General features: G+C 40.5%; 1 protein-coding gene across 4 annotated transcripts in view; it reads left to right on the top strand.

Annotated features, from left to right (window-relative positions):
- TSC22D1 (TSC22 domain family member 1) overlaps positions 1 to 24,063 on the top strand; it is a 129,723-nt gene extending 105,660 nt beyond the window's left edge. The window contains exons 1-3 of one of the 4 annotated variants that reach the window (XM_029936704.1): positions 20,331 to 20,388; positions 21,470 to 21,521; positions 22,670 to 24,063. In XM_029936704.1, coding sequence (XP_029792564.1) covers positions 21,519 to 21,521; positions 22,670 to 22,927 — 261 coding nt within the window. In that variant the 5' untranslated portion in view covers positions 20,331 to 20,388; positions 21,470 to 21,518 and the 3' untranslated portion in view covers positions 22,928 to 24,063. Of the gene's footprint in view, positions 1 to 20,330; positions 20,389 to 20,689; positions 21,057 to 21,469; positions 21,522 to 22,205; positions 22,258 to 22,669 lie in introns of those variants that run through there. The other 3 variants (XM_029936702.1, XM_029936699.1, XM_029936703.1) reach the window with 3 other exon arrangements.
- The last annotated feature ends 240 nt before the right edge of the window (positions 24,064 to 24,303 follow it).

Below are 24,303 nucleotides of genomic sequence, written 5' to 3'. Positions count from 1 at the left end.
AGAGAGCACACTTGCGAGTATGAGCTGGGGAGGTGCAGAGGGAGGGAGAGAATTCCAAGCAGGCTCCGTGCTGTGAGTGCGACATGGGGCTCAGCCCCGTGAACAAACCGTGAGATCATAACTGAAATCAAGAGTTGGACGCTTAACCGACTGAGCCACTAGGCTCTTTTAATTAAATTAAAAACGACGACGACGACAATGATCTGTAGTTCTAGGTTATCTTTTTGAACTATTTTATAATACTGTGCTCCCCTCCATAGTCTCTGTTCTGTTTCTGAAACTCCTGTTGTTCAGATATTAGCCCTTCCAAACTGCTGTTCTTTGGTTTCTTCCCTATTTTGCTATTTTGTTTTAGTTCTGAGATATTTAACTTTGCTTTCTGTCTATTCCAGTGAATTTTCACTTGTGCTCTCATAATATCCATTTTTCAGTTTCCAGGAAACTGGTGTTCTGCTATTGTCTTTCTACTATCATCATATCCATGCCTTTCAGTATCTTTCAAGTTTCCTCATTTCCCTACACTCCCTCTGTTTTCTCCAGGTTCCTTTTTCCCGAGTCAGCCCTTGCTCGATATTCAGCTGTGTAAGACTAGGGTGTGATAAGGTCTGTGTTTCCTGCAGACTCTCATCTCACTTGCTTGGTGCACGTTGAGAAGCATGTGGTTTACCAGTATTGGGCTCTTTGATGCATATCAGCTATCTTCTGGACTTCTTGAAGGCTTTGCTTAAGTTCCAGCTGGATGAATCACCTCTTTTTCAGCCTGCCAAACTGCTGAAATTGACATCTGTCCTATTTATTCTACACTTGTATGTTTCTTTAGTGGTTTGTTGAAGTGGAGAAGTAAGTGTGTTTTATCCCCCTTATTAACTCAGTTTTAAACAGCTTTGTTGTAGAAGAGTAAAGTCTCTGCAAGATTCTCATGGTTCCATCAAGCTATCCAAACCAAGACTCAGAAGAGAGCTATTATTGCCTATCTAGTGCTTGAACTTTATAGGCAGATGATTCTATCATTTGTTTATACATTCAGACAGAAAAAGATTGGGTTTTTATTGGAAAGTGAAAAGTGCTCCAAAGTAATCTTGGAAGAAACCAGTTTAAAAACGGGACTACAAAATGGCATATGATACCTATTACTATATTGCTATTAAACACACCATAGCTCCTCTTAAATGCACTGTGTATCGTAATTCTGATCTTAGTAAATCTTCACCAGAGACGACAAGAGGACAAAGCACAGGTGATCTCCTGCATCACGTATTGCTTCCTGTGTGTTATTGAGACACTTTGTGATAGCTTGACCTTGTTGGGTCTCTTGAATATCAGATGAGCATTTCTCTTACTGTTCTCTCTGTTTGAAAAGCTGTTTCACAACTAACTCCTTCACTTCTTTCCGGTCTTTACTCAAAATGCACTTCGTCCGAGATGTGACCCTGTGATACCACGTTACCCTGCTTCCGTTCCGTACTCTGTCTCCCGGTCTCCATCACTATCTCACATACTGTGCGTTTGCTTCTCTATTTTAACCCCATCTGAATGTAGGTTCTTTGAGGGCAGGGAATTTGCTCACTGCTACATCTCCAGTGCCTGACACAGAACAGGTGCTCAGTATAGATTTGTTGGATTTTCTTTACTTTTTCAACTATTTCTGTATTCCAGTGAAAACCCGTTTTTCAAAATTCTGAAGATTCTAAAAATGTGATGGTATCTATTATGTTAATATTGCAGAATTTTTTTTGCTTTTCTTAGTGGTGATGAGTATGGCCTCAATCAAGTAACTCAACTCCTTTTTGCCTCAATTTCCTCATCTGTGAAAATGATAGTACTTGTACCTAGATGAGAGAACTGTTGAAGAGATTACATGAGTTTGCATGAAAAGGGTTTGAAATAGAGACTGACAAGTCTTAAGTGTGATTAAGTGTTTGCTGCTGTTACTAATCATCATGATTATTATTACTGTTCACTTTCCTTCATTAACACTATATTGAACATGTACCATAGATTAGTTTGTGATCTGGGTGCTGGGGACACAGTGGTAAATAAAACAGTAAGTGCCCCCCTCCCCCAAGCTTCTGGTGCAGGGAGCAGACAATCACCATAGGAACTAAATGGGAATGACACTTTGGACACTTTCAGGCTAGGGCATGGGGGTTTCAGTGGTGCTGGTCACCATCTAGTTTGGTGCTGGGTTTGTGGGTGTTCTGTTAAACTTCATAAATGTTATGCATTTTATATGTTTTAAATACTTTATTTAAAAAAATCTTTTCTGTTCGAAGCATAGTAAAGTGTTGAAGGACACCTGGGTAGCTCAGTTGGTTGAGTATCTGACTCTTGATTTCTGCTTAGGTCATGATCCCAGGGTTGTGGGACTGAGCCCCATGTCAGACTCTGTGCTTGAGACTCTCTCTCCTTCTCTCTCTCCTCCCCCCTCAAAAAAAAAAAAGTGTTGAAACACGTTAATTATTCATTTAACCTAGTTATCCTGATTAGATATTTGATTTTTAAAAATCCCTTAATGTTAACCTAGTTGGTGTTCCCCCCTCCATTTATTAAAGGCAAACTTGTTTTTATTTAACCTTGCATGTACTCACAGTGTCTATTTGAAATATTTAGTTTTATGGATTTGTGCAGAATTATCCTAAGCTGGGGTAGGAGTTACGCTTAGTCACTGATGCCGTTTTCATGACTTTTGCAAAACATTCTTGTTTTGTTCAGAATAATATCACTGAATTTAAAAAAATATTGTAGTATTTAATTTGTGTAATGGGTTTAAGGATTTCATTTTCTACGTTAGGCTAAATTAGCAGAGTTGTTTTGTGTTTTAACTTTGTCTTCAAAACAATTACAAACTTCAAATTAAAGCATATTCAATTAAGACTATTTCTTTTTATTAGACGCAAGTTGTAATAGTCTGATAAATCAGTATATTTAAGATATAAATTATCCCAAAGTGTCTAACCATAATGCCCGTAAGTACCCTTTACTACTCTCAGGACAGGTGTGAGTTTTTACTGCAGGAACCATGCAGTTCTGGGGTGTCTAGGAACTGCTCCACTTCTGGTTCCGTTTGGGAGTGGGGTCACGCCCTATAGCAGTGCTCACCGACTGGAGTTTGGAGCCTGGCTCTGCATGTTGTTACCTCGGGCAAGCTGATAGGCCACTCTGAGCCTCAGTGTTTTTGTTTTTTCTGTAAATGAAGAGGATAAGGGTACCTAGTACCACGGAGTCGTTGTGAGGCTCAAGTAAGAAACTGCACATAACCAGGTTGACTGAGAAGTGTCAACTTCTCAGGGCATGACTATGCGACAGTTTTATTTTTCTAACAGCTGTACCAACTTTCCCCTTAGCAAACCCCTCCTTTTTTGCTGGTTAGTGGGGCCACTTCACAGTATCTCACTTTGGTTTTATAACTAAAGTTACTTTTCTAACTTACTGCGTAAATAACTTTTGGTTCTTCAGACTTAGTTCTATTATTCAGTCACTTTCTATCATACCTGCCTCAAAGGTGTCCAAGCCAGACTAATAAGCTGAGTCTCTAGCAGTTTGGGATGGAGAATGGTCTGTTCCCATCTCTCTCTGCCCCTCCCCCCTTCCCTGGGCAAGCTCCCCTGGTGTGGGGCTGGGAAAACAGGAGAGGGAAAAGACCTTAGCCCTTGCAGTGCTCTCCTTGGTCAGCGTTAATGGCGACTGTGCTTGTGATCTGTGGGCTTGCTATGGACATGTGGCGGCCCCCACAGGCCCCGCCGGAAGGGCACTCCCGAGTGGCTCACCCAGTTCTTGCCAGTCCCTCTGGAGACAGGGCTTCATCTGCCACTTGCCCCCCAACTGGTGGCTTTATGCTGTTATTCTGTATCTCCCTGAATAACTCTTTAGTGAGGTGTCTCAACTCACTGGGGAGAGTAAACATGTAATGGTTTGGTTTTATTTCTTCAAATATAACTGCTACTTAATTGTGTCCTATTGAATCTCCCTTTCACACTCATGGCAGGCTTCCATATCAGCACTCAGTACATGTCGGTTATTTCAACACAGTTTTTTAAAACCTAGTTCTTCACATTTGGAAACTTGGCTCTGATGTCAGAGTTAAAGTCCTCTTCTCAGTCCAGATCTCACCCCCCGAAAGGAAAGGAAAGCTTAGTCTGGGTCCTGGCACCCGTCTCTGTGCGGGTTGCAGCTGCTTTTCTGACTCTCTCTGACTGACGGTTGGCTCTCCCCGTGGGCAGCCGTTCACATGCAGGATCTCTCATGAGACGTGTGCTGGCTCTCGTTGGAGGGCTGACCCGATCTCTTCATTCCCAGCCCTCCACCGCCAGACTGCCTTGCTTCTTGCTTCCTGGTCTCTTCAAACAACAGGATGCCCTTCCTGGACAAGGTCTTGCCAAATGGCTCAAGCTCTGCTGTCTTGCATGGTGTCCCGAGGCCCACAGAAAACCCAGGTGTCTGCCGTGCCGAATGAGTGCCCCAACAGTGCGTCTTTCCCATATCCATTCCTGAAGTAATCCCGTCCACTCCCACAGCTCCTCACTGCCCACCCCCCCCCAACAACTTCCAAATATTTTTCTCAAGCCAGATCTTATTGAAATTCCAAAGCCCTATTTTCCACTGCCTGGGATGTCCCATCAGTGTCATTTTCCAGAACTGGTGTCTAACCACAGTGTGATCCTGGTGAATGTTATTACCTTTCACCCATTCACATAATCCAGACGCCTGGGTGCTCTCTCACCTGTCTGTTCCACCTCCCAAATATCTCTTGCATTCAGACCCTCTTCTCTCTACCTGCCCTCATGGGTCTGGCCCTCACGATTCTCATTCTTTCACTGCAAGTCCCATCTCCTTTTGTCTTGTACACTGTGGTCCGGGGGCAGGGCAAAGGGGGTGGGCAGAGAGGGCCTTGCTGAAACCCATATCCCATTGTATCCTCTCGTGTGGACCCTGTGCCCTTGCACTGAAGACCAGTCTCCAACGGTGGCCTGTGAGGCCCAACCTGTCTTCAGCTTTCTCTCTGCCTCTGTCTACACTTCCCACCACTAACTCCCAGCTTCCTACTCCCTCCCCACACTCAGCTATGGCTAACACCCTGCTGCTTTATCACCCTGGTTTTGTCTGGCCATTCCCTTTTCATGGAGCGTTCTCAATGTCTTTGTGCCTTGTGGTCCTACTGCCCAACACCTACTTGTGTTTCAAGGCCCAGAGGCAGAGTCTTCTGCTCTCCGAAACACTCTCTGGCTTCCTTCCGCCAACCACCATTCTCTTTATAAACCCACTTGTCTTCTCCGCACCACCAGCTACCCCCTGAGCACTGACAGCAGGGACTGTGACCTATTCATCTTGATAATTTTAGTGCCAGGCCTCAAGGTCCTGGCATCTCACGGGTGCTTAGTATTGAATAAATATGAATCAATGAAGGAAGGAATGCCCAAAGAGCTAATGCATAGGAAATTCTTTTATTCTAGTTTGTATCATAGCTAAGATAGTGACCACTTTTTGACAGTAGTTGGAAACAAGTGAAATACTTGTACATTTGTAAATCATTGTAAATGGCAAATTTTAATTTTTTTTGGCAAAAACTATTACAAAAAACCCGTGAATCATAAATTTATATTTCCTACTCGACCGACCTTTCTTATTTTTATCCAGTGTTTTAGTTAATTTGAATAGAAGAGAATATGGCAATGTCAGAGTCTCATTCTGGGTCAGAAATGAGAAGGAGATCCCAAGTGATGACCACCAAGAGTAAAGATCTGTTTTCTGACTGACTTGCAGTGAAGGCCGTTTTCTCCTCTTGTCGCTGGCCTCAGCTCCGGGGAATGCAGCCTGCTTCCTTCTCTCTGGTCCACCTGGGTTCCTTTTGGCCCTTCTTGTTGTTCTCCAGGACTCTCCAGAGAACTCCCAGGGCTTAGCAAAGCACAGCTTAACAATCATTCCTAAGCACTTCACAAAGTAATGTGCCTGTTAGCAGTCTGTGTCTGTGTGTCTGATGACCTCCCTCACGGCCAGGACCTCTCCTAGGAACCAGAGCTTCTCTGCAGACTGTGACCCTCACTGTCAGGGGGCTGATCTGAGTGCCCGTCAGCTTCTCCAGCATCATCATATCATAATATGATATCTGTATCTCCCTGAATAACTCTTTAGTGAGGTGTCTCAACTCACTGGGGAGAGTAAACATGTAATGGTTTGGTTTTATTTCTTCAAATATAACTGCTACTTAATTGTGTCCTATTGAATCTCCCTTTCACACCCATGGCAGGCTTCCGTATCAGCACTCAGTACATGTCGGTTATTTCAGCCGAGCTTGGGCCAGATCTCACCAGAGCCCAACAGCTACTCGGGACAATTCCTGGAAACCCAGTAGCTGAGGCTTCCCGCCACTCCTGTACCTTCCAGCTCCAGTAGTCCTTAGTTTATACATACGGGCATATGTATGTGTGCATATAGATGTGTATATACATAATATATACATTAAGTAGGCCTGTCGATAAATGTAAAAGAATTTCTCATCTGGATGTCTAGAAAAGAATATATTGAATCAAGAGTGGTTCTATGCCTCATCCTACAACTAAGTAGATAAACCTTGGACAAAACCCACGTCTTGGAGCTTTCCTTTCTGAACTACAGACCAAGGAAATTAGAACCAGGAGATCTCTAAGGTCCATTTCAGCTGTAGAATTCTGAATAGATCAATTAAAGAAACCCTCAGGCCCTTTGAAGTCCTGAGCGGCAGTCCAGGGAGACCATAATATGGAAATGTGCCCTTTGATTGGAGCAGAAAGTACTTACTAAACACTGTGTCCCCAGCATACGGAATTACCTTTCCAATTTGTTAATGCTTACTGAAGCCTGTGGTACATTAGAAATTCAGTAGCCTTGAATTTATGTTCACCTTTGTAAATAAAACTGTTCAGTTGGGCTCTGATTGTTTTAGGCTCACCAGAGGACTGACCCTAATGGCCCTAAGTGTTTTCGTATGCATAGAATAATGTTTCATCCAGTTTCTACTGGCTTGTCCTTCAATGCTGCTTATTATTGTTGACATCTTCTGGAATTTAACATGAAAATGTAGCTTAAACTAACTAGTTATTTTTAAAAAGTTAAAAGAAGAGCTTGAAGTATCTATTTTCCATAACTGTGCAGAAGTAAAATAGAAATGGTATTCATTCATTTTTGATAGGAACTTGCATGAGATTCTTGAAATAGAAAATCATAATCAGGACAATTTTGTATTTCTTCAGATGTTTTATATAGAGTATATTCATCTGGCTTCTAAATCTGAGATGCCCTTTTTGTCTCTGGCTCCAGGTGTTCAAAATCTACAAGAGTAAGAAGTACTAATTTATGAAGAGATTTGGCTTTGAGGAACTTATTTTCACAGAGATAAAAAAGAAAAGCAAAAGAATGCTAACCAGGATATGGTCATTCTTTTGGAATTAGTAGTTATGTTAAATAAGGCAAAGAAATAGAGGTATGTGCATGGGAGACTGGAAATTGTTTCTAGAATTGTAACAATAATTTGAAAGCAATCATAAATGCTTAGAGCAAAAATACACAGAAATACAGAAAAATATATTTGTAGAAAGCCTTATATGTGTATATATAAATAAAGATATTTAAATTTATTAGCATTTTCGGATTTTTGACATTTTCACACTTTATTTTTTTAGTTTTTTAATATAGTTTATTGTCGGGGCGCCTGGGTGGCTCAGTCAGTTAAGTCTCCGACTTTGCCTCAGGTCATGATCTCACGTTCGTGGGTTCGAGCCCTGCGTCGGGCTCTGTGCTGACAGCTCAGAGCCTGGAGCCTGCTTCAGATTCTTTGTCTCCCTCTCTCTTTGCCCCTGCCTGCTCATGCTGTCTCTCTCTGTCTCAGAAATAAATAAAACATTAAAAAAAATATATATTTGTATGGTTTATTGTCAAGTTGGTTTCCACATAACACCCAGTGCTCATGCCAACAAGGGTGCTCCCCCCTCCTCCGTGCCCATCACCCGCCTTCCCCTCTCCTCCCCCCAAGTTTTCATACTTTAAAGCAAGTATTTTTTTTTAATCAAGCATTTTTAAAAAAGTCTTTTAAAACTATAGGATTGTAGAACTGTATAGTATCTTGACTCTATGGGATTTAGGAACTCTATAGTATCAATATATCTGAATTAGTTCTCCTATAGATTAATCACCAACAAACTTGATAGCTTTAAGAACAAGGCAAAATTATAGTTTAAAATTCAAACCCAATACTACATTACATATGATTATGGAGAAATTAGTTATAAAGTAGGCATTTTAGGTCTCTTCTTCGAAAGTGGTAAAGGCCTTGGATTATATTTCTTTTAATAGCTTTTTTCTTCACTTTTACTTTAAAATATTTTTTATGAATTTTTTAAATGTTTATTTATTCTTGAGAGCGACACAGTATGAGTGGGGTACAGGCAGAGGGAGAGAGGGAGAGAGAGGAGGAGACACAGAATCTGATGTAGGCTCCAGACCCTGAGCTTTTAGCACAGAGCCCTCCGTGGGGCTCTAACTCATGACCTGCAAGATCATGACCTGAGCCAAAGTCAAACGCTTAACCGACAGAGCCACCCAGGCACACCTATACTTTAAAATATTTGTAATCAAAATAATACATGTACAGGTATCTAAAGTAGTCAAATTCATAGAAACAGAAAGTAGAATGGTGGCTACCAGGGCTGGAGGGAAAGGGTAAAAGAGGAGTTCTTTAATGGGTATTGTTCTAAGTGTGTGAGATGAAAGAGTTCTGCTTCATGACGGTATGAATACATTTAGCGCTACTGAGCTGTGCACTTAAAAATGGTTACATTGGTAAACTATATATATATTCGTGTGTATGTATATATGTATGTATATATATGTGTATATATGTATGTCTATGTGTATGGATCAGAACGAATACAAAAAGTATAAGGAGTTTTTTTTTCATTCTTCCCAGTGTGCTAGGAGGCAGTCACTTTTCTTCCATTTTTTTAAGGATAGTTTACATATCCTTAAAAGTTTCCCTTTTTAGTATATAGTTCTAGAAGTTTGGACACAAACAGTGGGTACACCACCATCAGGAAACAGTTCTGTTACCCACAAAACCTCCCTCTTTTACCCCAACTTCTATTTTCTGTCCCTGTAGTTTTGCCTTTCCTAGAATGCATATAAATAGAATCATATATTTAGCAAGCCTAGCTTCTTTCACTTACTGTAATATATTTGAGGTTCATTCGTCAGGTGTATCAGTAGGTCCGGTTCATTTCATTGCTGAGTAGTATTCCCTAATATAAGGGATACTGTGGTTTGTACAAGCAACTGATGGACAGTTGGATTGCTTACAATTTTTTTTTTTTTATTTGAGAGAGAGAGCCGGGTTGGGGGCGGGGATGGGGGGCAGAAAGGAAGAGAGAACGCACGTGAAACAGAGAATCCAAGCAGGTCTTTGAACCCATGACCCTGGGGATCATGACCTGAGCCTAACCAGAGTCAGCCACTTAACCAACTGAGCCACCCAGGTACCATGGGTTGATTCCAATTTTGAGTGATTATCATAAAATGACTCAAAATGTTCACTTGTAGATTTTTATGAGAACATAAATTTTCCTTTCACTTAATAACTTGGGTTGGGATTATTGGGTTTTATGGAAAGTGGGCGACTTAATAAGTAACTGCTAAACTGTTCCTGCATAATGATTGTAACATTTTGCATTCTTATCACCAGTATATGAGCATTTGAGTTGCTCTGCTTTCTCATCAACAGTTGGTATTTTTAGGTTTAGCTGTTTTTTTTTTTAATTTTAGCCATTGTAATATGTGTGCAGTGGAGTCTCATTATGGTTTGAATTTGCATTTCTGTAATGATTAATGATGTTTAACATTTTTCCCATGTGCTTATTTACCATTCATATATCTTCTTTGATGAAGTGTCTTTTGCTTTTTTTTTTTAATTAGATTGTTTTCTTGTTTTGAGAGTTCTTTACATATTCTAGATATAGGCCTTTTATCACGTATGTGACTTGCAATATTTAATTCCAGTCTATAGTTTGTCTTTTCATTCTTACAGCAGTCTTTCAAGAAACAAAATCTTCATCTTGATAAAGTTCAGTTTATTATTGGGGCACCAGGGTGGCTCAGTTGGTTGAGCGTCTGACTTTGGCTCAGGTCATGATCTCGCGGTTGGGGAGTTTGAGCCCTGTGTAAGGGTTCTGTGCTGATGGCTCAGAGCTTGGATTCTGCTTTTGATTCTGTGTCTCCTCCTCTCTCTGCCCCTTCCCTGCTTGCATTCTGTCTCTCATTCTCTCTCAAAAATAAACAAACATAAATTTTTTTAAGTTCACTTTATTGTTTGTTTCCTTTTTCCTTTCACAGAGTATACTTTTGGTGTTCTATCTAAGAAATCTTTACCTAATCCAGGGTCCCAAAGATTTCTCCTATGTTTGTTTTTTTTAAGAGAAATTTTTGGATTTTACATTTAGGTCTATAATTCATTTTAAGTTAACATTTTATATGGTGGGAGAAATGGGTCAAGTTGGGGTTTTGGGGTATGTTTTTATTTTGTATATGGCTGTGTAGTTTTATCATTATTTGTTGAAACGATTGGCTTTCTGCATTGAATTACCTTTACATCTTTGTTGAAAACCGATTTGCGACATGGGTGGCTCTATTTCTGACCTCTCTGTTCTGTTCTATTGCTGTCTGCTCTCTCACCAGTGCCGTGCTGTCTTGATTGGAGCGCTTCACAGAAAGGTCTGCGATCAGGCCGTGGAGTCCCTCAGCTTTGTTCTTCTAACATTGCTTTTATTCCAGTTCCTTTGTCTTTACATGTACATTTTAGAATCACTTTTTCATTTTCCACAAAAGGTCTTGCTGGAATTTTGATTGGGATCACCCTGAATCTATACATTAGTTAAGGGGAGGAGGAGTTGACATAGTAATTGACTCTTTCAATCAATAAACATATCTCACCTTTTTATTTGGTTCTTTTTTATTTCTTTTATTAACATTTTATAGTTTTCAGCATCAAGATCTTGTATGTATTTTGTTGGATTTATACCTATTTCACTTGTTTGTTATATTATTGTAAATGGAACTTTGTAAAATTTAAGTTTTATTTCATACTAATATATAGAAATATAATTGATTTTTCTATCTTTAATTTATCTTCTGGACCCTGTTCAATATGCTGCTTGTTAGTAATTTTTTAATTCTATGGATTTTGTACGTAGACAGTCATGCTACCTGTGAATACAGATACTCTTCTTTCCAATTTGGACACTAGTTATGTATTTATTTTTGCCTTATTACCTATTACTTTCAGTATCAGATTGAATAGGAGGGATGAGAGCAGACATGCCTCGTTTCCAATCTGAAGGAAAAGTGATTATTGTTTTACCATTAAGTCTGATGTAAGCTGAATGTGTCTTATAGATGTCCTTTTATCAGGCTGAGGAAAATCTCTTCAATTCCTGTTTTGCTGAAAGTTTTTTTTATCATGAATGGATATTGAATTTTGTCAATTGTTCTTTATGCATCTAGGAGATGATCCTATAGTTTTTCTTCAGATAGGTAGAATCACAGTGATTGATTTTCAGATGTTTACCTTGCATTCTTAGGATAAATGCCATTTGGTCAGGATGTATTTATTATTCTTTGTATGTCTAGGTGGATTCATTTTGCTAAAATTTTCTTAAGAATTTTTACATCTATTTTATTGGTTTGTGGTTTTACCTTTATTTACTTAGATTTTTATTTGTCTGGTTTTACTATTAGGGAAATGCTGGTTCTCTAGAATAAGCTGGGAAGTGTTTTCTCCTCTTCAATTTTCTGGAAGAGTTTGGGTAAAATTGGTACTATTTCTTCTGCAAATGTTTATTGTGTAGGAAGATTTTGAACTACAAATTAATTTTTAAAATAGGCATAGAGCTATTTATGCTACTTGTTTTTCCTCAAGAGAGTTTTGATAGTATCTTTCTAAGAATTTGTCCATTTCATCTAAGTTGTTAAATTTATTGAAATAAATTTGACATGCCATTTTTTATTGTCATTCAGTTCAAAATATTTCCTAATTTCTCTTTTGATTACCCATTTGACCCATGAGTTATTTAGATATGTATTGTTATATTTCCAAATATTTGGAGGTTTTCCAGATAATTTTCTGTAACTGATTTCTATTTTAATAACATTGTGCTCAGAGAATTTACATGGCATAATGTGAACCCTTTTAAATTAAATAAAATTTGATTTATGGCTCAGAATATGCTCTATCATACAAAAAAATCCATGTATGCTTCAAAAGGATGTGTATTCTCTTCTTATTGGATGGAATGTTCTACAAAAACAATTTAGGTCAAGTGGTTGGCAGTGTTATTCAGGTGTTTTGTATCTTATTTTCTGCTTACTTTTTCTTCCAGTTATTGAGAGATTATTGAAAACTCCAACTTTAATTGTGGATTTTTTATTTCTTCTTGCAATTCTATCAATTTTTGCTTCATGTATTTTAAAGCTCTGCTGTCGCTGTGTAAACATTTAGGATTTTTATGACCTCTTGATGAATTTACCCTTTACTCATTATGAAATGATCTTTGCTCTGTAGTGTACTTTGAATAATATAGCCTTCACATGCTTCTGATTCTTGTTAACATACAGTATCACCTTTCATGCTCTGATTTTACCTATTTGTGCATTTATACTTAAAGTGTGTTTCTTACAGGCAGCATATGGTTTTGTCTTGCCTTTTTTTTTTTTTTCTTAAATGTTGATTTATTTTTGAGAGAGAGCGAGAGGGGAAGGGGCAGAGAGAGAGAGGGAAACAGAGGATCCCAAACTGGCTCTGCATTAACAGCAGAGCCCGATACAGGGCTCAACCTCAAAGAACCATGAGATCATGACCTGAACTGATGTCTGAGCCACCCAGGCACCCTGTCTTGTCTTTAAAACAAACAAACAAACAAAAAGTCAATCTGATAACCTCTACCTTTTTTAAAAGAAAACATTTATTTTTGAGAGAGAGACAGACTATGAGTGGGGGAGGGAAAGAGAGACAGAGGGAGACGCAGAATCCAAAGCAGGATGGAGGCTGTGAGCTGTCAGTGCAGAGCCCAACTTGGGGCTCGAACTCACGAACCTTAAGATCATGACCTGAGCTGAAGCTGGTTACTTAACTCTCTGAGCCACCCAAGCACCCTAACAACCTCTACCATTTATGTAAGGTGTTTAGTTGGGACCATTTACATGTAATGTGATTATTGGTATAGTTGGTATAAGTCTACTGTCTTGGTATTTGGTTTTTTATTCTCTTCTTTATTCCCCTTTTCCTCTTACTCTGTCTTCTTTTAGATTGTATGTTTTCTTACGATTCTACTTTATCTCCTTTATCAACTTATTAGCTATGACTCCTTATATTGCAATTTCAGTTATTATTTTAGAGTTCTCAGTATGTATCTATAATAGTGTATTTTCAAGCAATGTAAGAACCTTAAGCAGCATGCTTCTTTTCTCCTGGCCCATGGTCTATTTTTGTCCTACATTTTACCTCTACATATGTTGTTGGCCACCTGCCCTCCATACTTTTATTATTTCTGCCTTAAACATTTAGTCATCTGTTTTGAAATTTAATTTTTAAAAAACATTTTTAATGTTTATTATTTAATTTTGAGAGAGGGAGACAGAGCATGAGCAGCGAGGGGCGGAGAGAGAGGGAGACACAATCTGAAGCAGGCTCTAGGCTCCAAGCTGTCAGCACAGAACCCGATGTGGGGCTCAAACTCACAAGCCGGGAGATCATGACCTGGGCCAAAGTTCGACGATTAACTGGCCAAGCCACCCAGGTGCCCAACAATTGTAATTTTTTAAAGTTCATTTTTGAGAGAGAGAGAGCGAGAGAGAGTGAGCGAGCATGGGCATGAGCGGGGAGGGGCAGAGAGAAAGGGGGACAAAGGATCTGAAGTGGGCTCAGTGGTGACAGCAGCAAGCCCAATGCAGGACCTGAACTCATGAACTGTGTTATCAAGACCTGAGCCAAAGGTGGACGCTCAGCCAACTGAGTCACTCAGGCGGCCCTCAATTTTAATTTTTTCATTGAAGTATAAGTGACATACAAAATCCTATTTTTCTCAGGTGTACAGCATAGTGATTTGATATTTTTATACATCATGAAATGATCTCCGTGATAAGTCATTACCATCTGTCACCATACAAAGTTACTACAATATTATGACTATGTTCCCTGTGCTGCACCTTACACTGCAAGTGTGTACCTCTTGATCCCCCTTCATCTAGTTTGACCCACCCCCGCCCCCAATTCCTCCCCTCTCTGGTAATCAACAGTTTGTTTCTCCTATCTATGAGTCTGTCGGTAATAGTCACTTATTTATCTCCTAAACGAGATTGTCAGGGAACAGTTTAATTTTGTATGTAACCACCTCGTTACCATTTCTGATGCTCTTCATTCTTTTGTGTAGATTTAGATTTCCATCTGGTATCATTTTCCTTCTGTCAGAAGAACTTATGCTAGAATTTCTTACAGTGTAGGTCTGCCCGTGATGAATCCTTCCAGCATTTGTACGTGTGTAAAAAGAATGGATTTCACCTTTATTTTCGACAGGTATTTTCACTGGGCATAGAATTGTAGGTTGACAGGTTTTTAAAATTTTTCTTTCCGCACTTTAAGGGTACTGCTGCAACGGCTTCTGTCTAACATTGTTTCCAACCTGAGGTCTGCTACTTTCTTATCTTTGTTGTTTTGTGTATAATCTCATTCTTTTCATGAGCTGCTTTTAAATTTTCTCATTATCACTGGTTTTAAGCCATCTGATTATAGTTTTATTATACACCTTTATTATAGTTTTCTTCATGATTCTCTTGCTTAAGGCTTAGTTTCTTGGATCTGTGGATTTATTGGCTTAATAAAATTTGGGGCAAATTGCCATTATTTCTTCAAATATCTTTCCTCTCTCCTTCCTTCCTTCTCTTCTTTAGGGACTTTACTAAAGACAAATTTGGTTGCTTGAAATTGCCCCACAGTGCAATGATGCTTTTTCCTTTTTCTTTTTTTTGTTCTGTTCTTTATTTAGTTTTTTTCCCCCTCTCTGTGTTTTACTTTAATTTCTTTTTTTTTTTTTTAATGTATGTTTATTTTGTGAGAGAGACAAAGAGTGCAAGCGTGAGCAGGGGGAGGGGAAGAGAGAGGTGAGAGATAATCCTAAGCAGGCTTTGCCAGATCTCACAAACACCAAGAGATCACTGAATGAAATCAAGAGCCTACGCTTAACCGACTGAGCCACCCAGGCGCCCCTATTTTGGATAGTTTCTACTGCAAATATAACACTAATATTTCTTTTACCTTGTCTAATTTACTGTGAGTCCTATGCAGTGTAGTTTTCTTCTTAAACATTATTTCTTTATAACTTCCATACCTCTACTTAATATGCTGATTTTCCCTCTACCTTCTTGAACATATAGAGTATGGTTATAATAATTGTTTTAATGTCTTTGTCTACAAATTATATTATCATTGTCATATCTGGGTCATTTTGATTGATTTTCTTCCTTGTTATGAGTTATATTCCCCTGCGTTTATATGCCTGGTACTTTTCGCTGGATGCCAGACACTGAATTATTGGATGCTAACTGTTTATTTAATATCCTAGAGCTTTATTTTGGGATAAAATTAAGTTACTTGGAAACAGTCTGATCTTCAAGGCTTCTTTTAAAACTGCTTCGCACAAGACTGAAACGCCCTTTAGTCTAGAACTAATGTTTCCCATCTACTTTGGCAGTGTCCTTTTGAATATCTATATATCTGGTGCTCCATGTTTATCAGGGTTTTATTTTGTTGCTTTTAACGCTTGCTGGTGATAAACACCAACAATTCCTGACCCTGTATAGACCCTGTGGCTCTTTCTCACATGCTTCTGCTGATGGGCACTCAGCTGAAGCCTGGGAGCAGAGAAACCCTCTGCAGATCCCATTTTCTTTCTTTTTCTTTTAGAAAAGACCTGTGCATTTGTAAAGACCACACAGAGTGAATAGAAAAAACACATATGAGCAGTTTCTTTTTCTCAGAAACAGAGACAGCCACTTTTAATTTTTATGTTTTCTCGTATTTCCCTACACGTCTATGTAATACATTTACACTGTTATTTCTTGATTTTTCTCTTTTTAATGATCAAGCTGTTGATTCAGATTTAGCACTTTTAAACCATTCCTAGGGCTCAGGTTTTCTTCCCACCACCTTCCTAATTCAATGAACTCTCTAACGTTGAACTGACAAAAAATTTTCAAAATTAATATAGTTCTGTAAATTTCATTGAGAAACACACTAGTTGTTTCTTTTGTTTTCTGTAAAATTGTCTCGAACTTCCCCAGTTGCTCCACTAGCTCTGTCACACACCTGTCTGTGGCTCTGCTCCGCCTGCAAACATTCAGCCGTGTTGGATCATCTCTCTGTTTATTCCCAGCCACAAAGCCCTTCCTCCCAGAGGGTCCCGTCTTTCTGCACCTCACAGATCGGAAGCTGCTTAGGCTTGCTCGGCAGCTGTCATCTTGAGCTTTCCTTCCCCATCATCCAGTTCTTTCCTTCCCTTTTCTCCAGGGTTTGAGCCCCGGGGTCATGTTTCCTATTGAAACATTTTTCTTTCTTCTCTTTTTCTTTTCCCTTTTGAAATATATGATAGTCCTTTTTTTTTTTTAATGTTAATAACCTTTTGCTTGTTTTGTTCCTCCCCTTTGGTGTCTGAAGTGTCTGAAAATGTTTTTGTTCTACCTTTTCACTTACATGGTGATTTGGCCAAGTGAGAATTTTTCCTCTCAGAATTTTCTCCTTTGTTTCCTGGTAGCCAGCAAAAACCATTCCAATCTTCAGTCCTGTGTTTAGAACTTGCTTCTTTCTGTTTGGCAGCTTTTAGGATTTTCCCTGACCCAAGTGATCTTTACTTTGGGTGCAAAGTGATGTGCTTTGGTGTAGGGTTCCCCCCCCCGGCCCCCATTTATTGTGGTGGCCATTTGGTCATCTCATTTAGTCTGGAAACGTGTGCCCTTCAGTTGAGGGAAAATTCTTAAAATATTTCTTTGGTCTGTGTCTTTGGAATTATCCGATTTCTGATGTTAGACTCCTAGATTTATCCTTTTGGTTTCTTATCTTTTACTGCTCAATTCCATCTCCTTTATTCAACTTTTTGGAAAACCTTCTCATCTTTATCTTCCAGCTTTTCTTTTCTTTTCTTTTTAAATTTTTTTAATATAGTTTATTTGAGACCGAGAGAGACAGAGCACCAGTGGGAGAAGGGCAAAGAGAGGGAGATAGAGACAGAGACAGAATCTGAAACAGGCTGAGCTGTCAGCACAGAACCCAATGTGGGGTTCGAACTCACAAGCCATGAGATCATGACCTGAGCTGAAGTCAGATGCTTAACCGAATGCGCCACCCAGGCGCCCCTCTTCCAGCTTTTCTATGGAAATCAAGGAAATTGCAAATATGGCTGAATTTTGTTTTGATTTCTTTGGAATAATTTCTTGTTCTGACAGTGTGTGGGACACAGCACTAAATTATTTGTTGTTTATCTGCAATTCACTTTTAATTGGAAGTTCTGTAGTCTTACTTGCTAAACCTGGTAAGCCTGCTCTCAGCACCCAGCAAAGGTAAATGAGGAGAGGGCAAGTGGGCTGGTAATTCCCCGACCGTGAGATTTGGTCAGGCACAGTGTCAAACGCTTCAGCCTCTGCTCCAGCAGTCACTGGAAATTTACAAGGAATGTGGACAGAAGGAGAATCAGGTTATCCTATTTGAGTGGTGCATCTCCAACTGTACCTATTTTGGCCAAGTCAGGTGAAGTTGGGAAGAAAACACGCATTACTGAATGAGTTAGAAACACAGGCCCTGCCTCTGTTCGTCTCCCATCTGAGCCTGCATGCTCCCAATATGCAGAGGTGGTGGAATTGGAATCCAGGGAAAAGGCTTTTAGGCAAAATAAAACGAAACAGAAAACAACAACAACAAATGTGCCTATCTTTAATGTCCAGGCTGTTTCCCTATGCTGGGGATTCCCCAGGGAGTGAGACCTGATCTTGCCCAATACCTGAAGATGGCTGTTGTCATCCATGCCCTCAGAGGTGTCTCCTCAAGGCAGTGTTTTCCTGTCCTATCAGCTGGTCTTTGTTGAGCCCTAACGCCAGACTCTTAGATGTTTTGTCTTACAAAGACAAGAAACTTTGAGAGAAATTCTAGCCATGTGGACCTCAAGCATTTCTGGCCCATGGTTTCCCCTCCATGGAGTTTTCTCCAGCTAATTTGACTTCTTTTTCAAATTGTCCTTTCAGTTTGCATATAAAAATCTAGCTTAAAAGGAATCTAGCCCATTTGTGCAGAAGATATGAAAAGCAACCAGTTTCTAATAATTTTGGTGGGCTTTTATATTCTCTGGCCCTGGAAAATTCTCCAGAAATATATACACAAAAGATCAAGGGTGTACATACAATATATATCTTGCAATTTTATTTAAAATAGCAAAGTATTGGAGGTGACTGTAATGTCCCTCTGTAGAAACATGGGTTAAACGGACTGATGGCTTATCCTGGCTTCTGTGGCTTAATGTACGGGTACAGTGGGTGATACGTTGAATGAAACGGAAGCATAACAGCTTGTTTCTTTCTGTTTGTGTTCAGGAACATTATGCATATATAAAATTCAGTCAATTTAATAGTCTTAACTTTCAGCTGGAAATTTAAAATGTATTCAAATGACCTTAGAGTTTTTTAAATTTTATTTTAGAGTTTTATTTTTGAACCTCTTTTTTGCAGCTTAGGATGATACGTTGTTTAATCATTTGTCCTGTGCAATTCATTTAGGATATGCAAATGGGTTTAATTACACAGATAGTTTGTGGTAACACTAACTTCCAAAATATAGAAACTACTGTGTAGTAAATAATAATTCTGGGAAGCACTCACAGCAAGACCACGTCCCTGGTTTCCAAGTTACTGATTTTTAAGCTTCCACTTAACTCTTTTTCTTTTTACTCAAACTTGATCTTTCATAAGTTTTGTAAATTACAAATATGCTAACCAACATTGTTATTCAAAATCAAAATCTTAAAATTTGGAAAATATTATGATTCTTACAATAAAAAAGAATGTTGCTCCTTTACATTGTTAGTCACACTTTGGTTTTTAGCCCTTTTCATCTACCACATTCACCATATTTGGCTCCTAATTCCTTTAGATCCTTTCTAAAACCAAATGCTCCCTGGCAGTTTTGGGTTCACTTTAAAAAGAATGTCTGAAACGCCCCAATGGCAATTAAAATTTCCTGAATTAAAGAATGCTGAGGACTAAAGGGTGCTGAATTGAGAAAGGATGCCTGGTTGAGTGAGAGAAGACTGTGTGCGTGTATGTAAGTAGGATATTTACATAAATCTGTTCTGTGGCCAAATTTTATGTTGGAATTTGTGATGATACAACGTGCCTATGGATTAGAGAAGTCTACTTACCATTTGTAGTTTTTTGTTTGTGGTTTTATAGGATTGTGCCATTAGAGGGCAGTATTGTAGAGGTTAAATTTGTTTTCTAAACTATATTGAATTGCAAACTATAGAATCTATAATAATCAAATTTAAAGCCTTAGATTTTCAGTATATTAAATTGTAACCTCAATAGGTGCATCCTTGCAAATATCTTAAATTAATGGAGGAAATATGCAATGGGTTAAGCTTTTTTACATCCACATATCTTGATTTTGGTTTGGAGGAGGGAATGACTTGGTCAGTATGGCCATCTGGGTGAAATACACACTTTACATATTTCACTCTTTGTGATGATGTAAGAAGGCTCCTAGGGTTGAGACTTATAGGAATTGCCACTTCCGAAAACTTGCTTTAGGAACTTACTGAAAATAGATGGAGGTAGGATTCAACCTGTGGACTGAGTTTTCCAGCTATAAGTGGCAGATGGGGAGATGCGATGGGTTTATGGTTCTGGGGACATTTTGGGGAGATCTGTCTACCAGATTTCATCTGATGGGTTCTTTTTGCTTTAGTAGATAACATGCCTAGCAAAGAGTATGCAACGTTTTATGTGTTGTTGCTACAAGTAACTAATAAATCCATGCAAAGGTAGTATTTCTCAAAAAGCAAATGTAATTTTTCCCTCCAAAATTCACTGCCTCTTTAAAAAGTATTATTACAGGGCGATTATTATCCTTATAAATAAAACTGCCTATAAAATCCTCCCATTGCTGCTGCCGGTAAGAACAAGATAATTGAAATTGAGACACTCGAGCTCCTCCAAGTCTTAGCGGTGGGACTGGGCATGCCCAGTAGCTCAGACGGCTCTGGTTGCAAATAGGAAGCTTTCGCCTTCGGCAGCCACGGGGACAGGCAGCTCCTGGGACGGGGTCTGACTCCCTTAAACGTAAGCACGTGCAGGGCCCCAACTGTATTTTCAGGGACCCTGGATGTTTTCTGCTGAAGCAGTGATCCAGCCTCCCGAGGCTGTGGAGGCCTCAAGTGGCCCCGCAGCTCTGCGGGTCCACTGCGGCCTGGGTCAGCCCACCCAAAAAGCGGCATCGGATCTGGAGGCTGGGGGGGGGGGTGGGGAGGGGGCAGGGGGGGCGGGCGGGAATCGCGAAGGGGGCGGGGAAGGGAGAAGGGGGAGGTTCCATGGAGTGCTGGCCAATCGGCGCAGCTCTTGCCTCCATATATTCCGCACCGAACCTGAGTCCTGGTCTAAAGCCTTACTGGAGCTCGGCTTTAGATCTGGGAGGTTCCTCCGCACCGCAGTGGGATCAGCATCTTCCCGGGATCGTGAAGCCCCAGAAACTGGGTTTCTTTAAACTAGGGCTGCTGTTTTCTGTTTCTCCTTGGGCGGCAGAAAGCTAGAAGATTTTTATCTAGCTCAAACAAGACTGCTGGTATTCCCTTTTTTTTCCGCGAGGGTGTTTTTGGCTGCAATTGCATGAAATCCCAATGGTGTAGACCAGTGGCGATGGATCTAGGAGTTTACCAACTGAGACATTTTTCAATTTCTTTCTTGTCATCTTTGCTGGGGACTGAAAACGCTTCTGTGAGACTTGACAATAGGTAAATGTCGGCTGTGACAGTTTCTTTAAATTAACTCGTGAGATACTTCTAATAATGTAGGTGAAAGATAGCCAGGCGAATTCCTTTGTCCATTGCCGAGAGACTACGGTGATATGGATGTTGCTTTTTGAAATGTTTAGAATAGCTTTTTTTTTTTTTTTCGCAGATCTGGCCAGAGAGCAGGCTTTTACCACATTATGTAATTTAGCCTTTTTGTGACTCACTAAAATAGGGAAATGTCGGGATATTCGTTAGTAAGAGAGTGGCTGGTGTCTTCTGGAGGGTGGTACATTATATAGCGTTGTGGAATGTTAAAAAAAATGATGCTAGTAACATCACAGAATTGGGAAATCCTTTTTGTCTTGGATGTTATAAAAATTCCATTTATCGATTTCTCCCCCCCTCTTTTCCAGCTCCTCTGGTGCAAGTGTGGTAGCTATTGACAACAAAATCGAGCAAGCTATGGTACGTACTGATTAAAAATCATTTTTACTAAATGTGGGCACATTACAAAAAGCGAGACAGGGATGGAAGCAGTGCTTCCATAGCTGATGATTGCTCTTCATACATTTAGAAATGCCGGCACTGTCTTCTTTAGGCCAACAGGAAGCCACATACCACGGTTGCTACGGAGAGAGATCGGGCCCTGGGGGTATTAAATGTTCTCTCTTCCCTGATCAGTTTCACATACCGTCGGGACTTTTGCCGGTGTCCCTTTTTGCTAGGGGATTGCTAGGGAAGCTCTGCCCTGTGCGTCCTTTGGTCGTGGGCACGTCTCTGGCGATGTGGCTTTACTAGGAATCTTAACGTTTACTAGGGAAGGAGGGGGGGCAAAATGAGGATCTTGAGGGCCCTTTAGAGCTTGCACAAACGGATCCCCAGTGAGGTAGGCGACTGCACAATGAAGAAGAACCCGAGAAAAGTTTTGTCTTCTCAGCCCGTGCCTGGATTTCTATTTTTTATTTCCGCCTTGGCTGTTCTTTGTTATTGGAGCAGCGCCTGTGGCTCTTCTCACGGGATTCTCTGCCCACTGTTGCTAGGCAAACTCCGAACCTTTAATTCGGAGCTATAAATAACTCGAGCGCCCATTGGCTGCGACGTCTGCCCAGGTTTCTGTGATGTCAGCTTAATCACGAAAGGGGGGGCGGGGGTGAAGGGAGGAAAATGCGGCAACATGCTCTGTAGGAACTGGCTGCAGCCGGTGCTGAGGGAGGCAGTGGGGGGGGGGGGAAGGGGGGGGGGGGGGGGGACTTGGGGGCGGGGAAGCAGCTACCGTTGCTGCGGGCCTGGACATCCCAGCGGCCAGGCTCCCGCCCCGCCTTCCAGAACCCCAGTGCGTTTTGCCATCTCCAGTAGGAAATCTCACTGTATGCGTCTCAGGCTAACGGCTGCAGAAGAAGCATAGGCTTTTTAAAAGCCTGATCCCTTACACATTGAACTTAAGTACTGTACAGTTGTGGTTGTATTCAGTAGATTGCTCAAAGGGCAGCTTAAATAAGCCAAAAGCCGGATTTGTTAATAGTCAGGGAGAATCATGCAAAAATAATGCTTTAGAAATTCAGAATCTGGGAAATACTAAATTAAACCTTTTTTTCCCTCCCTCTCCCTTTCAGGATCTGGTCAAAAGCCATTTGATGTATGCAGTTAGAGAGGAAGTGGAGGTCCTCAAAGAGCAAATCAAAGAACTAATAGAGAAAAATTCCCAGCTGGAGCAGGAAAACAATCTGCTGAAGACACTGGCCAGTCCTGAGCAGCTTGCCCAGTTTCAGGCCCAGCTGCAGACTGGCTCTCCGCCCGCGACCACGCAGCCACAGGGGACCACGCAGCCCCCCGCCCAGCCAGCGTCCCAGGGTTCAGGACCAACCGCGTAGCCTCCCGTGCCCCCACAGAACTGGCCGCTGCTGTCTGAACTGAACAGCCCTGAGAAGATGTACTAGGGTGAATCCATCCGCCTCCGCAGTCACCCATTTCATTGCTCGCTGCACAAGAGAAGTGAGGCTGACCTGTGCCATTGTCTCTGTTTTCCAGTATTAAACACTCATGTGCTTTTGGCTTGAAGAAATTTCTTAGTTGGGTGAATTAAAGGTTAATCAGAGAATTAGCATGGATATACTGGGACCTCATGCAGCTTGGCAGATATGTGAGAAGTGGTTCCATTCATGCTGAGGAGCTGTGTGCCTTTCCGTCATCCCTTCCCTGCTCCCCGTCCCCGCTCCCAAGAGTTCTCTCCTGCTTGCACGTAGCAGCGTGCTCCGTGGGGTTGGAGGGCAGTGGGGCTCCACTGGACTCTCCTCTCTCCTCTCCTCCCCCATGAGGAGCTTGAAAGGGAGGTCAAAGTAAAGACTGACGCATAGTCTCACCTAAGATGAGGGGAAACCTAGTTCATCATACAAATTGACGACTGTCACCAAAAACCCATAAAACGATAGTACTGTGCCTCTTTCTGAAAACAGTGGATGACACAAAAAACTCTTTGAGACGGTGACAGGTAGCTGGGACCTAGGCTATCTTACCGAGAAGGTTGTTTTGCTTATTGTATATTTGTGTATGTAGTGTAACTATTTTGTACAATAGAGGACTGTAACTACTATTTAGGTTGTACAGATTGAAATCTAGATGTTTCATTGGCTGTCTGAAGAGGTGTGGGTTGTCTTTTATATAGAGATCTACAGAAAAAAAATGCTACATGAAGAAAACCACACCCAAAAAAATTTTAAGAATTTGGCATCGTCAGTCACTTTGTGTAATCTGAAATCTAGTTGCTGAATATCTTGAAGTAAATTCCTGTTCGCTGAAGTCTTTTGATTGAGCTGGTTGAATACTTTGAAAAAATGATCCGTTCTAGCTAATGAAATGGATCGCCCAGTAGGGGTTTCTGCATATTACCTGTATAGTAGTTATATGCATTTGTTTCCATGCATGTTCTCTACACAGTTGTAAGGTGTCACTGTATTTAACTGTTGCCCTTGTCAACTTTCAATAAAGCATATAAAATGTTGATAAACAAGTGTTTTCATGGTAGAGTATTCACATTACTGCAGTCTCTTCCACAACTGTTTCCTGTAGTTAAAACTGTTTGACTAGTAAAATCTTGAAGGGGAGTGCAAATGTTGGACAAAGTTGGGGTGCTGGTGCTTTGCCTGTAGAAGTAAAAGGAAACAGACATGCCTTGTTTCAAGTCCGGAAGGGGAGGAGAGACATATGGAGATGAGAGCTTATTTCTTCAGACTAGTATCACCCGGACCAA

This window comes from Suricata suricatta, chromosome 4 (genome assembly GCF_006229205.1).
Source record: "Suricata suricatta isolate VVHF042 chromosome 4, meerkat_22Aug2017_6uvM2_HiC, whole genome shotgun sequence".
Classification (NCBI taxonomy): Eukaryota; Metazoa; Chordata; class Mammalia; order Carnivora; family Herpestidae; genus Suricata; species Suricata suricatta.
This window is presented reverse-complemented; position numbering and strand designations above follow the sequence as displayed.